Source organism: Trachurus trachurus, assembly GCF_905171665.1.
Source record: "Trachurus trachurus genome assembly, chromosome: 18".
Taxonomy (NCBI): domain Eukaryota; kingdom Metazoa; phylum Chordata; class Actinopteri; order Carangiformes; family Carangidae; genus Trachurus; species Trachurus trachurus.
The window spans coordinates 8454273-8471371 of NC_139909.1; the positions used below are offsets into that span (position 1 = coordinate 8454273).

Below are 17099 nucleotides of genomic sequence, written 5' to 3' on the forward strand. Positions count from 1 at the left end.
CACATTCGCTACAACAGCAACAATAAAGTTATAATTATGACAGCACAACAAAAGTTAAATAAAAGAAAAAAGAAAAACAAACAGAGAAAAAACAGTCAAAATTAACACTAAAAGGACAGACCTATCCCATGCAAACTACAATCATGGCCATTGTGACAAGATCATTCACCAAACATCTCTGACTGCTCCTTTAACTGACGCCATGACGCCATGACGCGGTGACGTGTAGCTGCCGTAGCCCACACACCTGTGTTGTTCACCTGTTTGAATCGATCTAAGCTTGAAAAACAATCGATGCAATTGTCGTTTTACCTCCCTCCTCGTCTTGTGAAGGAGAAGAGGAGAGACGGGTGCAGGTGGTGAGGTGAGTTGCGAATCTGAAACCCGAGTTTGAGTTTTGGGTTAAAGGTTTGGTGCGGAGCTAAGTGAGGCTAACACTCGTTAGCAGTTAGCACCTGCTGCTCTCTGTGTTTGTCCAACAAAAAACCTCGAAGATACATGGTGATTTGACTTTTATTTACACAGTGCTCGTTGGACTTTTCATAGACTACATAAGCGCCATGTAAAAGCAAGTCCATTTACCATTTATCGCCGAGGTTAGTTGGATAAACACGGTTAGTTAAGTTAGAGCAGCAGGTGCTATAGCGAGCATTATGCTAATGGCTCGATCACACCAAACTTTCACTCTGAATACCCCCCAAAAAAACTAAATTCAGATTTGTAAGAGTTGCAAACGTTTCTTCTTCCAATTTTCATCACAGGGAAACTAAATAGATCTACCGGTAAGTTAAAGTCGGTAGGTTTCAAGCGACAGGTGAACAACAACACAGGTCTCAAACAGGTGTAGGCCCAACGTTAGTCAAGCTAGCGGCTACGTTAGCAAATATACCGGAAGTGGCAACAAAATAAAGAGTAGTTTATGAACCGTTAAGTGTCATATAGTCGAAATAAACTTTTTTTTTTTTTAAACCCAAACGAGTAAAAACACATTTGTAACAACAATGTAACGTTAATCACTTACTGGGAACTGATGATGAGACGGATGAGGGCTTCAAGACGGGTTTTAACTCGGTGTCAGGCAAAAGGCTGACAAGCAAAAACAATCCACAGACACACGACGAGGCACGACGCATGTTCAGTCAAAAACGAACCTAAATAAATTATTCTGTGAAAATCGGGCGCTTGGAGGCGTTTGGACAGGTGAACGGGAACAGGTGTGTTTAGCTCCGCTGCCGGATCGCAAAGAGCGACTCAGGGCGGAAGAGAGAGTGGGCAGGAATGTGGGCAGGTGAACAACAACTAAACTTTCCCCTTCAGCGGAGGAGGGGAAAGTTGAGAAACCTCACTTCGACATACAGTATTAAAGTCAAATCCAAAGTTTATTGCACCTTTTAATGTTTTAAAGTATAAACTATAGCAGGGTGTCCGCGGGGTCTTGAAAAGTATTAAAAGGTGATAAATCAATTTTGGGAAAATTAAGACCCTTAAAAAAGTATTAAAAGTCTTTTCACAACTTTATAAAGTGTTAATATTTTTTCTGAATTAGCTGTCCAAGAGTTTGAGTCCTAAAAAACATTGTGAAAGTGTGTGCATTTATTCATTTTATTAAAAACCAAAGATGAACCAGTACATAAAATAGAAAAGAAGATTGTTGTTTTTTGTTTTTTGAGTGGCACAATGTTTTTTTGTTTAGTTTTTTGATAAACTTTGCCTTGGATTTATTATCCTGGCCTATTTTGAATTCTGTTGTATCATAGTGGTCTATAGCCTTTATCACAAACTAAAACTGTTGAGTTAAAAGTGTCACTGATGTAAATGGTTACAGCTTGAAGCGGCGGTGAGGTGTTAAAAAATATTGAGAAGGTCTTGAAAAAGTCTTACACAGGTATTAGAATTAACTTCCAGATCCCTGTATATACCCTGTTATTGCACCTTTTAATGTTTTAATGTATAAACTTAAAGACTAGACTTAAAACACTTTTCTACAGACGGTAAAGAGATTTTGCAGTACACGCTCTGTGTTTAAAGGGGCCACATAAAGCACATTTGATCTAAAGTGGGCCAGATCAATGAATTATAACCTAATGAAACAAGGTTTTTACAAACAGTTTGTCTCAAAGGGCTTGAAAACTCATAATTATTCCTTTTGATTTAGTGCAAAGAAGTACATTAGTAAGATATTTAAATTTAATGACCTATAGTTTTACAAAACACATTATGAGCATTATGAAATCCCTGCGGTGGCAGTAAATGAAGCCCAAACCCTGGTTGTTTGTTCACCATCAAAGAAGAAGAAAATGAATGAAAGAATCAGTAAATATTAAATTACCAGCCTACTACTTTATCAGTGGCAACATGTCAGAGCAATCAATTTAATTTAATTTAAAGTGTAAGTAGGAATATACTATAGCAACGTATTTATTGTATCTAAAAAGAGCTTTGTATGTGACGTTTCATATTCATATCTACACAGTTGGTGCCTGTGTTGATGTGTAGATTAATAAGTCATTTTAATCAGGATTGTTTCTTTGGGTTACAGGGTCTGATGATGAGGAGACACGTGCAGCTCATTAGAGATGTTTTCACATCATAACGTGGCAGCTGTTCTGGCCCTGTGGCTGGTCCATCACTGTCTGCAGGTATTTCTTATTACAAGAGGAATTTTAGTGCTACACCAATGACATTTGTCTGGACTGTTAGTGAACGAGGGAAAGTGTGTAGAGTTAATCTCTTCCACTTTCCATCTGCTGTGTGTGATGTATTACCAGGGGCTGAGGGCGAGTCAACGGGAGGAACTCAAACCGCTGCTGAAACACAGATGTACTGGTATCTACCATTTCCTTCATCACTGAAGATAATCCTTTTTGTTTTGTTTTGTTTTGTCGTCTCTCAGCTCCACAGGTGCCAGCGTCCGTCATTCCAGCCCTCCATCACCACCGCTGTCATCGTCATGGCGCATAAAAACACCAGGATCACCATCGACAAGCAGGACAAGTGTAAGAAATCCCATCAGGAGTCAAGAGTGTTCCATCAAGAGCTGCTCCGTGGTCCAGATGGGTGAGTGACACATAACACACACACATCTGTTAACCTAACTATGGTGTATTTCCCTAATGATTCACAGGACGCAGTCACTCTTACTGCACATGGCACCTTTACTCGGCTCGTGGCAAAACCGAACTCGACACACACATCCCAGCATTCCCTGATACACTGAGAACTACGGCACAAAATACAAAACTCAAAGTCTGATACATCACATCACCGCCTTTTTAAATGAAAGTACTCTTCTGTTACACCATATCACTTAAATAATCAGTGCCTTGTATTATCATACAAACATCACAAGTTAATTTAACAAACTCCCTTGTTTTATTTTTAATTCTGTACCTTTTTAAGACAGGCATAATGTAACAGAGCTATACTGAACTGAACACAGTAGTTACATTATTATTATTATATTGACCAACTTAGTGCAACTGTCAACCTGCTTTGTAAAGAACAATTAATCTGCATATTAAGGGTCATAGCGCTCAGACAAAGCACTTCTGCACTGTCGATATGCACAAGATCAGCACCGGCTGACATGTTGTCTTGGAGCACACCTGTTCCACCTGGCAAGATTCACAGGCTTTGCAGACCTGCTCCACATCCATGTCAATCTTAGACCACCATACATACGTATTTGCATGCCGGGGCTTTCAGCACATCTTTTAGCTATACTGTGCTTGTGGCACGTGCAACTTGATCAGCATCAAATGGTGCTTGCATCAAATGTTCAGTTAATAGGTCATGAATGTTCTGCACTATGGCTTCAGTCCCTACATCACTTGTGTCAGGTAATGGAGCCCTTGACAGTCCGTCTGCATTGGTGTGTTTTTTCTGAAGCACAGTACTCAATGCAATAGTCATAAGCAGAGACGAGCTTGAATTTCCTTCCTCATAAGTATTGATAGAACTTTTTGACCTCAAATCAGTGCCAGCCCTTATTTTTCAATCTGAGAATATTTTTTCTCAGCATGGGCCAGCATCTGTGATCGCCCATAGTAATTCACTAACCCCAAAAATACTCTCAGTTCTTTCATGTAGGATGGTGCTGGTGCATACTTGATTGCTTTTATCTTGTCTGAAGATGGATGAATGCCCTGGCTGTTCAAAACATGTCCCAAGTATTTAATCTGCTTTTACCAAACTCGCATTTGGTTTCCCTGACTCTCAAGCCGCTCTCTTGGAGTCTCTGTAGCAGCTTTAGCAGCTTTTCCAGATGATCTTGTTCAGTGTTTCCTGTAACTAACAAATCATCCAAATAGACAACAACATCCAGATCTTTCATTAGATTTTCCTTTGGAAAATGGAAGGTGCTGAACCAACACCAAAAGCCAGTCTATTGTACACAAATAACCCTCGATCTGTTTTGATGGTCAGTAGTTTCTTTGGCTCATCTGCTGACATGCTGAGGGAGGCCATCAGCTCCTCAATTCGGGGCAAGGGATAGGTCTCTGTAGTGGCAGTCTGATTTACTGTTAATTAATAATCGCCACACAGCTGAATTGTGTTGTCTCTTTTCACCACTGGTGCAGCCCACTAAAGCGTGATATTATACCAGTCTTCTCCAGTTGATCTAATTCAGCATCCACTCTTGACTTCATGGCAAATAGCAATGGGCAGCACCAGGTTTTACATACCTTTCTGCTGTAATGCCTTTTAGTGTGCCCAGTTCATCTTTAAACACTCCAGAGTGCATTTCCAGCACATCTTTGATTGATCTTGGTTGCTGCATTTCACTGTTTATTTCTTTCCAATCCAGGGTTAACTTTTGCAACCAGTTCCTGCCACACAATGCTGGGCCAACACCTTTAATTACAATCAGAGACAACTGTTCTCTTTGTTGTTTGTAGCCCACAACAGCTTCACATTGCCCTAACACAGGCATCGCGTATCCTGTGTGTAAGTCTTTAGCTTGATGCTAGCACTGCCTAGTGGTTGTTCTGGGAACTTTGTCTGAGACTCTGACATGATACTCCCAGCAGCCCCAGTGTCCATCTCCATCTCAATTTCTTTGTCATAAGTTCATTCGAAAAGCTTGTTTACACTCTTGGTGGCTTGTTAAACATTGGCACTTCAGTCTCTTTTAACTCCACAGATTTTGTGTTATTTTCAGAATGTCTAAAACGTCTTTTGTGTGTTTGAGCAGCAGTAATTTTTCTTCTGCGTTCTATTTTAATTTGTCACATTTTTCCACAATTGTGACATTTTAAATCATTAAAGTGGCACATGTCTGCATTGTGGTTTTTACCCTTGCATCTCTTCCACAAGGTGTGAGCTCTATGAAAAGAAGAAAATTGACTCTTAACACACCTCGCACCACAGGATAATCTCATAGGATAATGTTTGGAGCCATCAGATAATCGGGCGTTTGCTGCCCTTGGTCAGAACGAGGAAATTGGGCCAAAATCAGCCAGATAAATTTATGTGTACCAGGCTTTATAAATTAACAGAAGGATTTTGATGTCTTTTCCATATAGATGATGCCAATGGAGAGAAGCTAAAATGGTGATGATAAAAGTTGGAAAGCAGCAGGAACACATGCATGACCATGACCCATACATCTATAGCTTATCAAGAACACACAGTTTGACCACAGCTGCTTGTTTGGAACAAAAGCCTGCAGCCAGATTAGCCCTCTGTGGTATGAGTTTGCCTATGCATGATAACATGCAGCTGCACTTCACGTTAACCACTGACATTTCCGTGGTTTAAACCAGATATCAGGTACAAAACTACGTCACATACCAAACGCTCTCATTTCCTCTCAACTAAACCACTGTTCTCTACAGGAAAGTGGTGTTTCTTTCTACCAATGTCTAAACTTGATTTAGAAAAACAATATCATCAATAGGTCACACCTTTAAATAAATTCTGTCTCTGAATGATTGAACATGTAATTAAAGCCCAGTTTATTTTGTTGCAGCACAACACACATCCATCAGACTTAGTGTGATGTCAGTGAAAGCATCATGCACATTATCATGATCTTATTCTTACATTCTGAATGTTTTTTCTCCTGATCTGATCTTTTGAAGTTTTTTCTTTGAATTTCTCTTATATTGTTACAACTATTATTCAACTGTTGTTAAGTTTCTGTACTGCATTGTCTTTGTAGAGGAAACCACAACACGACCAACCACAGCTACAGAGGAAGGAGTAGGAGGGTTTGGCTTGATGTGACGTTCTTGTCAGAGCATCAATCCAACATTACTATCTTGTCATGATGGAGGAAACATCTTTGCTGTGGCTGCTCGGTAAGTCGACTGGTTTTATCTAATTAACCAAACCCCCATTACTTTGTGTTCCACACATTGATGTTTGTCAGTTTTCTTTGTTTTCTTGTTAAAATCTTCAACCGACCTAAAATTCATTTCTCTGTAGCTCTGGTCTCTCTGCTGTGCTGCACCACAGAACAAGGTCAGTACATGTATTAAGGTACAGTTTCTGATTCGTTTTAGAAAATAACAATAAAAACTGAGCCTAGCCTGTTTTGTCATTTTCCCCAGTGAATGAGAGGGTCATTTCCCTGCACCTTTGGATCAGGGACAGGGTTTAGAGTTCTCAATTTAAACCCAAGCCCGACCCGAGAAGGCCTGACAGGTCTGATCATTTTGGCCTGACTAATTAAGTTAATTGGGCGGACTTAGTCTGGCTTGGACAGCGGAGGGAGAGAGAGAGAGAGAAAGAGAAAAATGTGTCTGTAATGCTGTGTGTGTTTCCAATCTCCACAAAACCGCAATGTTCCGGTGGCCAAAATTTTATCAGTTGTGCCCAACTGCCCGCTGACCAACGGGGAAATGTACAGCAGTACATTAAGTCCCGCCTGATAGCAGCTAGTACCGGAGGGGCCAGGAGACATGAGCCAGGAGACGGGTGCTATCTGTTCCCGCTGCAAAAAAGGCATGTCGCTTATTTCTTTTTGCCGGGCCAAGTTCGGTCAGACAACTAATGCTGATGCTTCAGGCTCTGCCGGGTCCAGGCTTTAAAACCCATGGGTTGGGTAGGGTTGTAATTGTCAGGTCCATTGAGAACTCTTAACAGGTCTCTCACTGTTGTTTCGGCTCATGGGCCAAACAGCAGTGCAGAGTACCCGGCCTCCTTGGAGGCCTGGGACTCCATCGTTCTGCTGGGGGACTTCAATGCCCAAGTGGACAGTGACAGTGTTACCTGGAGGGCTGTGGTTGGGAGGAACAGCCTCCCCGATATGACTCTGTGTGGTGTGTTGTTGCTGGACTCCTTTGCTAGTCACAATTTGTCCATAACAAACATGTTCAAGCATACTGGTGTCCATCAGAACACGTGGCACCAGGTCACCCTAGGTCAAAGGTCAATGATGGACTTTGTGGTCATGTCATCTGACCTTCAGACATATGTCTTAGATACTTGTGTGAAGAGAGGGGCTGAGCTGTCAACTCATCACCCCCTGGTGGAGGAGGAAGCCAGATAGACTTGGCAGACATAAATGTATTGTGAGGGTCCGTTGAGAACGTCTGGTAAACCCTCTGTCAGGGAGGTCTTCAACTCCCACCGCCAGGAGAGCTTCGAGCAGATCACAAGGGAGGCTGGAGACATTGAGTTTGAATGGACCATTGAAAGGTACAATCACGTGGGTCACTTCACAAAGGGACTGAACCCAAATCAAACAACTGGAGCACTCAATAAAATGCAGAAGTTTAATACAGGTACGACACCTAACGTTTCAACGCGGTGTGCGTCTTCATCAGAGGACCTCAGATGAAACGTTGGGTGTCGGTGTGCGTCTTCATTACACCGCGTCGAAACGTTAGATGTCGTGTACCTATATTAAACTTATGCATTTTATCGAGTGCTCCAGTTGTTTCATTTGGGTTCAGTCCCTATGTGAAGTGACCCACGTGATTGCACCTTTCAATTACCTGTCCTTCCTGAGAGCACCAATTCACCGGCTGAAGCACAAGAGCACCCCTCCTTCTGAATGGACCATGTTTTGTACCTCCATTGTTGATGCAGCTATTCGGAGCTGTGGCTGTAAGGTCTCCGGTGCCGGTTGTGGTGGCAACCCCCAAACCTGTTGGTGTACACCGGAAGTAAGGGTTGCCGTCAAGCTGAAGAAAGAGTCCTATCCAGCCTAGTTGACTCGAGGGACTCCTGAGGCAGCTGAGTGGTACCGGCAGGCCAAGCATGCTGCAGACTGGGCGGATGCAGTTGCATCTGGGAGAATTTCAGGGAGGCCATGGTGGACTATTGTTCGGCCTCGAAGAAATTCTGGTCAACCGTCCAGCACCTCAGGAGGGGGAAACAGTGCCCTGCCAACATTGATTACAGTGGAGGTGGGGAGCGGTTCAACTGGGGGTATTGTCAGATGATGGTATCAATACTTTGAGAATCTCCTCAACTCCACTGACCCACCTTCCGTAGCGGAAGTAGTGGCTGAGGACCCAGAGGTTGATTCATCCATCACCCAAGCTGAAGTCAGAGGTAGTTCGGAAGGTCCTCAGTGGCAAAGCACTGAGACGGGTCTGGCTGCAGACCTCCAGCATGGGGCTGCTTCCGTTCTGCTCTCTGTCTGCCTCCTGTGTCTGGACGCTAGGGATAGATAGTGCACCCAACACTTCAAACTAAAATCGAGTAGACACTTTTGGAGGGAGCGTCTTTATCGTTGATTTACGTTCAATGGGTTTTATGCACAGCTCCACTACTTCCTGAAATAAGACAGCTCCTTTATTTCCTGTCTTACATTATTGGACCAACTGATTAATCCAGGTGTGTCTGACCATTGTTGTGAGGTCAGACACACCTGGATTAATCAGTTGGTCTTGCCCAACCAGTCCACATGTTTTGTGGACTTGGAGAAGGCATTCAACCGTGTCCCTCATGGCATCCTGTGGGAGGTGCTATGTAGTATGGGGTCGGAGCCCCTCTGCTAAGGCTGTACGGTCCCTGTACGACTGCAACAGGAGCTTGGTTTGCATTGAGTGTGAAGCGGGCAGGATGAGAATCAGTACCTTCAGCACTTTCAAGTCTAAGGCCATGATTCTCGACTGGCAAAACGTTGCTTGCCCCCTCCAGGTCAGAGGAGAGCTCCTGCCACAAGTGGAGGAGTTTAAGTGTAGCACTGTCAGATCGGTGCAGAGGCAGCAGTAATGCAGTCGATGTACCGGTCTCTTGTAGTGAAGAAGGTTTTCAAAGGATCCAACAGGCTCGATTTTGCGGCCATTCAACGTTCCTGCTGTCACCTATGGTCATGAATTTTGGGTGACCGAAAGAAAAAGTCCTCGGATGCAAGCAGCTGAAATGAGTTTCCTGCGCATGGTGGCAAGGCACCCCCTTAAAGATTGGGTAAGGAGCTGTGTCACCTGGGAGGCGCTCGTGGTAGAGCCGCTGCTCCTCCACATCGAAAGGAGCAAGCTGAGGTGGCACCAGGTATGTCCACCAAGAGGACTCGACTGGGCTGGGAACTCCCCCTGGATGAGCTGAAGGAGTTGTCCAAGGCATTCCTGTTCAGACCGCTGCCCCCACAACTTAGCCCCCAGAAAAGTGGACGAAGATGACATGACACAATAAAAAACTAATACCACTAGACTCAAAACATCAACAAAGACACAGGAAATGTCCTCGAAAGCAAAGAAAACGACAACAAAAAGACTTGAACAGCAACAAAGACAAAGGTCAGCAGGCGGTGCAGCTGATCGTAAGTCTGTTTTTTGAAGTTATATAAATGTACAGTTATATCGTTGTGCTCTTGTCCTGGCAGCCTCTCTGACTGTGAGTCCCGGCAGCTCCCAGTTCTTCAGAAGAAACTCTGTGTCTCTGAGCTGTGAGGACGAGGACAGCTCTGATGGATGGACGCTGAGGAGGAACACGAGCCAACGACACAGGACTCAGTGTGGAGCTGACTGGGGGAAATATAATGGGTCTTCATGTAAATTCAGTTTGATCGCCATATGGGACAGTGGAGTTTACTGGTGTGAGTCCCCAGAGGGAGAAACCAGTAACAGCATCAACATCACTGTGACTGGTAAGACTGGTCTGAGAGTCAGAGCTGATGAAGCTCAGCGTCAGTGGATCAACTGTTGTCCTTTGTCTCTGTGTCCAGCTGAACCAGTCATCCTGCAGAGTCCCGCCCTCCCTGTGACGGAGGGAAGTGATGTCACTCTGAGCTGTCGATCGACCAGTTCCCTGTCCCCGAACCTCTCAGCTGCTTTCTACAAAGATGGCGTCTTCATCGGGACCGAGCCTACACGTCACATGACCATCCACCATGTGAAGAAGTCTGATGAAGGCCTGTACAGCTGTGACATCAGTGGTCATGTGTCTCCATCCAGCTGGATCTCTGTCACAGGTGAGGGGGTCAAAGGTCAGGGGCTTTCACCTCTTATTTCATCCTCATATTCACCTGGTCCGGTGGGATTCTCCACAGGAAAACCAGTAACAGAAGCTCCTCCCACCTCTTCCTCAGCCCCGCCTCCTGACTCTTCCTCCTTTCAGCTCATGGTCATTCTTCTCCTTCACCTGGCGGTGATCTGTCCGTACTTCATCTCCACCGTCCTCATGGTGTCACTGTATCGTCAGAGAGCCACAGGTATCATCAGTTCATGGTGTTTTCTGGTCCCATTGTTAGAGTTCAGTCTGAAACTGTATCTAAATGTTTTCATTCACTCTTCTGACAGGAAAAGACCCAACTGTGTCAATGACAACAGCACCGACCAACCATGCTGAGCAGAGATTGGCTGAGGACAGCAATGACATCATGATGGTCACCACTCAACATCACTTCTAAGACATCAGAGTTTAGTGTCATGTGGTTACGATTTAAACTCAACATAATAAAATCAAAATAAATTAAATTTTAATTGTTGAAGTTGTTTCTGTTTTCCTGTATTAGCCTAATTGTGTAGTAGCTACTAACTAAAAGTTCTGTTCATTTTACTGTTTTTCAAACTTTGTAAAAAAAAAAAAAAAGAAGGTGTATTTATTGAGTGATGTACACTCAACTACGGGGCCGTGCCCGTGCCACCATGTGGACAAATTATCTAAGCCTAAGCCTAATGTTGATCCAGGATCAACACTGAGCCATGAGCCCAGTGACTGGAGAGGTATCAATGATGCTCTCCAGTCACTGGGCTCATGGTGGCTCCAGTAGAAGTTGAAAAGACCCAACCAATTCATTTTATTGATTTTTCAAAATCAAGTTCACATGTTGGTCGAAAAAAACTCGACCTTCCTGTAGAAAACGGTGGTTTAGTTGAGCTTGCAATCCAAGATGGCCGCCCCAAGCCTTAACAGTGAAGAAAAGCTGAACTTTACACAATTTAGCTTTGCGTTTTTGTTTAATTGAATTACCTGTAGTGGTAGTGTTGTGTAATTTATGCCTAATGACGTATCATGTTGCTTTCACAGGCTAAGATACTAACAGCACTATCTTAAACACGGTTGATTTTCGCCAGTAGCCTACGATTGAATCTGATGTGACGTCATCCCCTCCTCTCAATTTTGAAATAATTCAACGCACCACAAGCTTCATGTCCACAGGAAGTTGAAGATAAACAATAACAGTAACAAAGCAACAAAAGATAACCTGATTATAATACTTTCAGTGGAGTTATAAAGTATAAATAGTATGCAATTATAGAGAAATTGTTTGTTCATTATGAAAACAAACTATTAATCAAAATATAAATTGAGGTTGAGGAAATATTCAAAGTCACATTGAAGACTAATAAAGGACTAATAGGTACATATTTGTTATTGTTACATTGTTACCTACATAACCCACATTAACCTAAATATTCTTAAATAATTAATAAATATTCTTGAGTTATCTACAGTACAAACACTCATTTGTTGATAAATGTAGTTTTCATGTTTGAACACAAGGGGGGGCCCTGAGCCCATGAAAGAAAGATGAGACAGGTGCTGAGCTGTGTTTTACTAAGGTGAGCATTTACGTAAATGCACCAAGAAAAATAAATGTCACTGCACTCAAATGTAATCAGTGTAAAAATTAAATGGATGTACTGTAGGCTAATAGTTTTTTTTAAGTATAAGTACTTTAGAGAAGCCATATCACTACAGCAGAGTTGTGAATTTAGTGTTTTAAACTTCCTGATTTCCTGATCATAACTTCAAATTTCACTCTAACAGTGACTCTAAATAAACTATTAAGGAAAATAACTATGAACTCAGCATCAAACTTTTCAATCTGTTGTTTTTCCTGGTGTTTACTCTGTAGGACACCACGACTTTTTTTTTGTCGTCGTTGAGAAAAACTTCCTTTTTTTGAGGAAATGGCAAAAAGTTGAGATTCTCATTCACATGAATAAATGAAACTCACCTTTCAGTCAGGGTTTATACTAAAGACTAAGCAGGAGTTAACTGACTGTCTGGTGTAATAAAGGCTGAATATTTGTTCAGTTCTAACTACAGTCATGTTGGAGGCAGCTTAACAGGGACAGGACCTCACAAACACTTCTGTCTTTTTACAGTTTCTTGCAATAAAGATATTGATTTTCTTCAGCAGGAGTTTTTTTTAACAATATAAATATATTTATTATTTTTGACATAGAAAATATACAGTCAGTGGAACAATAACATTGTGAACACCCCTCCTTCCCCCACCCTCAACAGTACACACATTTAGGGAAAGAAATGAAAACAAACAAATAAAACATAACAGAAGAGTAGAAATAAATAATGAAATAAAACACAAAATCAACAGTAGTCTTGATTATTGTTAAGGCATGCCAGTTTCAACAAGTGCTGTCAACCAAATTTACAAATTAATTTCCATCTGATCACTTTTGAGGAACTGCATAAATGTCCCGTATTTCTCTGAACTTATTTAGTTTTCCTTTGGCAACATAAGGTGACGAAGACGTCGTTCTTCCACCTCTGAAACATGGCTAAAGTGTCAATGTCACATTTCATATGGCGAGCACAAACTCAATGTGCTTCAGGATAAAAAGCAAGATGGCAATACATGTAAAGTGCATATTAAAACAAAAATGTAGAAAAGAAAAAGAAAAAGAGAAACAAATTAAAAGCTTGTGAGAACAGATTTGTTTAGTTTATATTTAAGGGAAGATATTGTTGGAGACGAGCAGAGTTCAACAGGAGAAGAGTTTCACAGTGTTGGACCATATTAACTAAAAGCACCCTGAGCTGGTTTTGAATATACAGTATGTGTGGTATTGAGGAGATCTGAGGTGTCTGTCTGGTACATAGGGAGGGGCAGCACCGTTGGGAGATTTAAAAACAAGTAAAATCTTAAAATCAATCCTGTACTAACTGTAACCAGAATTAAACCTGTTCTCGTTAGATCTCTAGCTGCAGCATTCTGAATAAGTTGGAGTTTGTTGAGTGGTTGATTTGTTAATCCAGAGAAAAGAGCATTACAGTAATCTAAACGACTAGAAATTAATGCATGAACCAATTTTTCAGAGTCTGATACAGATAAAAGTGATCCAACTTTAGACATGTTCCTTAAAGGATACATTTAAAAAGTGTGACCATTCATAAATCAAAAAGATGCTGGAAAATGTTTACATGCCTTCATCTCAAGCAGACTTGACTTTTTACTGGCCTCCCTAAAAGTACCACAGAAAAACTCACTCATTTAAACTCTGCCACTTGGCTTCATGGGCTGTCTTATTAACTATCAGCCTCCAACAACACATCGATCATCTACTGCCAGTTACTGGAGGTTCTTTACTGCAGTCGAAGGACAATTGGGGATGCGGCTTTTGTTACCTACGCCCCTGAAACACACTACCTTTAGATATCAGGGACGTCACCTCAATAAATAACTTTGAAATGAAAGGTGCTATACAAACAAATAAAGTGAAGTTATAAGTTAATTTCTCCAGTGCAGAGCATGACGCCATTTCCTGTAACTACATTTCAAGTACGATAGGACCGTCCATACTTTTCCACCTCAGTGCCATCACTCTCCTAGACTGAAGCAGGTCCAAGTTGGTTCACATTTTTTTTTTGCACACGTTTTGCACAGTAAAACAGAACAACAAGAATAAACAATAGGAAGACTGCACTGAGTATCAGTCCTACATGTCCTCTCCTGTTTCCTTCATCCTTGTTTCTGATGTCCACATCTGTTCCATTCACGTTTTGTCCAGATGTGTTTCCTTCATCCTCCTCACCTCCAGCTGTTTGGTCTGTGGAGCAGAAGCAGATGATCAGAGATCAGGTCTGTGATCAGTGAACAACAGAACAGAGTCTGTGGTTCAGTCATCACATCAACAACCAGGACTCTGACCTGAGTCTGGACTCTCCTGACTCACCTGAAACCACCAGGTTGATGTTGTAGGAGGACTTGGTGCCAAAGCTGCCGTTTCCATCAGAGACCGTTTCTCTCCCGTCGGTGATGAAGTGACACTCAAAGACTCCTGAGTCGTAACGAGTCACGTTCCTGATGATCAGAGACACGATGTTGTTCTTCATCAGAGGCTTCACCAGCTGCACACGGCCTCTATAGGACGGATGCTGGTTTTCTACATCAGGCCGGTCGTCCATAAGGAAGAAGACGTACTTCCCCTCAAGGCCACGTTTGATCACCTCCAGAGCTACTGAACCGTCTGAGGGACCAACACAGGTCAGAGGGACGTCGTCTCCAGGAAGAGCTGTGACAGTCTGATCTGATGGAGAGAGAGAGGAAACACAAAGCAGAGGTTACAGAAGTACAGAAGTCAATCAAAAACATCCTGTTTGTGTGTTTTATATTTAGGTAAATGTTAAAAAGTATTCACATGAATGTTTAATTGTTTTATAGGGTGAGGAGCTCTGTCACCCGGGAGGAGCTCGGAGTAGAGCCGCTGCTCCTCCACATCGAGAGGAGCCAGCTGAGGAGGCTCGGGCACCTGTATCGGATGCCCCCTGGACGCCTCCCTCGTGAGGTGTTCCGGGCATGTCCCACCGGGAGGAGGCCCCGAGGAAGACCCAGGCCAGCCGAGTGACTACGTCACTCGGCTGGCCTGGGAACGCCTTGGGGTCCCCCCGGAAGAGCTGGAGGAAGTGTCCGGGGAGAGGGAAGTCTGGGGATCCCTGCTCCGACTGCTGCCCCCGCGACCCGGACTCGGATAATGCGGCGGACAATGGATGGATGGATGGATTGTAGCCTATTGTAATTTTGTATATGTTTGTTGCCTTTGGCCCTGGTCATCATTGTAAGTGTAAGTGAACTGTTTCTCAATTGATATAGCCCACCAAGATTAATAAAGGTTACTATACAATAGACTGTGACAGTCGCGCTCGTCCTCAGCCACACAGCAGCGCAGCTTTCTGCTTCTCATAGTTGTGAAAGCAGCGCTGCTTTTCTGTCAGCTTTCACACCGCGCTGCGCTGCTGCTGCTTCTCTCACATAGTGAATGAATGAATGTTTCAATTTGTTTTTGTTTTCAATGTTTCACATAGCAGCGCTGCTGCTGCTGTGTGCCCTGCAGTCACAGCCACAGGCTGTCAGTCTCACAATTAGACCGTCATAGTACAACACTAACGCAATTTTTACGCACACACAATTCACACAACTCTTTAATGTAACGACAACGAGACACTTACCAGGAACTGCAGGGACGAGAACCGAAGTTACGGAGATCCTCCAACCAGCGGCGGGGGAAGTAGTTGACAGAAAGCCGGCTAAGATCCATAACATCATCCTGACACACACACACGTGAAACGTCAAAACACACAAAATAAACATTAATCTCTCAATATTCAGACATGATTAAAATCTGCTCACGATACCATCGGCATGATGTCTCCATCGGCGGCATGGCGAGTCTCATTTAGGCTATGAAAATTACGTTTGAAGAAAGTTTTATAAGCGGCGGAGCGGATGATGATTGCCACTAGGCCAACCCCTTTTCAGCAGTGAGCCCAGAGGCGTCTTCCTCCGGAGCGCAATTTCAGCACATCCATGATGGAAGTGTATGTCAATAAAAAACCGTTTGACCATTCAGATGCAATTATGTGATATGGCCCCTAATGTAGGACAGCAATTAGGTTATGTGATATGGCCCCATAATGTAAATTAGCCTATACAGCAATTATGTGATGGCCCCATAATGTAAATTAGCCTACAGCAATTATGTGATGGCCCCATAATGTAAATTAGCCTACAGCAATTATGTGATATGGCCCCATAATGTAAATTAGCCTACAGCAATTATGTGATATGGCCCCATAATGTAAATTAGCCTACAGCAAAATGTGATATGGCCCCATAATGTAAATTAGCCTACAGCAAAATGTGATATGGCCCCATAATGTAAATTAGCCTACAGCAAAATGTGATATGGCCCCATAATGTAAATTATAGCCTACAGCAAAATGTGATATGGCCCCATAATGTAAATTATAGCCTACAGCAAAATGTGATATGGCCCCATAATGTAAATTAGCCTACAGCAAAATGTGATATGGCCCCATAATGTAAATTATAGCCTACAGCAAAATGTGATATGGCCCCATAATGTAAATTAGCCTACAGCAATTATGTGATATGGCCCCTAATGTAAATTAGCCTACAGCAATTATGTGATATGGCCCCATAATGTAAATTAGCCTACAGTAATTATGTGATATGGCCCCTAATGTAAATTACAGGCTGTATAAATTAGCTACAGATTATGGGAATGGCTACGTCTTCACATTCTAAAACATATCACTTCCGTGTCCAATCGCAGGATATTCAGTAGGCTATAGAAACAATAGAGCCGGGTCAAAAACACCGCAGGAGCTTTTGAATAAATGAACATAGGCTATTCTATATGAATTTAATGCACAATATAGCATAAATATATATATAGGCTACTGTACAAAAGAGAGAGAGAGAGAGAGAGAGAGAGAGAGAGAGAGAGAGAGAGAGAGAGAGAGAGAGAGAGAGAGAGAGAGAGAGAGAAAGAAGATGAACGTAACGTGGGACGAAAGTAACAAAGCGATTTTCTCCGAGCACACACAAGTCTGTCTAACTTTGTCAGCATGTAGGCCTACGTCATCCTGTGTGACCTAACAGAACTGCAAAAAATCTTGAGGTTACGTCTGACTTTGACCGAGTTAC

General features: G+C 42.7%; 1 protein-coding gene across 1 annotated transcript; it reads left to right on the forward strand.

Annotated features, from left to right (window-relative positions):
• Positions 1 to 242: 242 nt before the first annotated feature.
• LOC311001485 (uncharacterized protein) lies at positions 243 to 10807 on the forward strand (the record flags this gene model as incomplete). Its single annotated transcript, XM_083992573.1, has 9 exons — positions 243 to 364; positions 2540 to 2639; positions 2894 to 3057; positions 6164 to 6302; positions 6430 to 6465; positions 9782 to 10045; positions 10124 to 10369; positions 10487 to 10609; positions 10698 to 10807. The coding sequence occupies exons 4-9, from the start codon at positions 6269 to 6271 to the stop codon at positions 10805 to 10807; spliced, it is 813 nt and encodes a 270-aa protein (XP_083848699.1). The 5' UTR covers positions 243 to 364; positions 2540 to 2639; positions 2894 to 3057; positions 6164 to 6268.
• Between the last annotated feature and the right edge of the window lie 6292 nt (positions 10808 to 17099).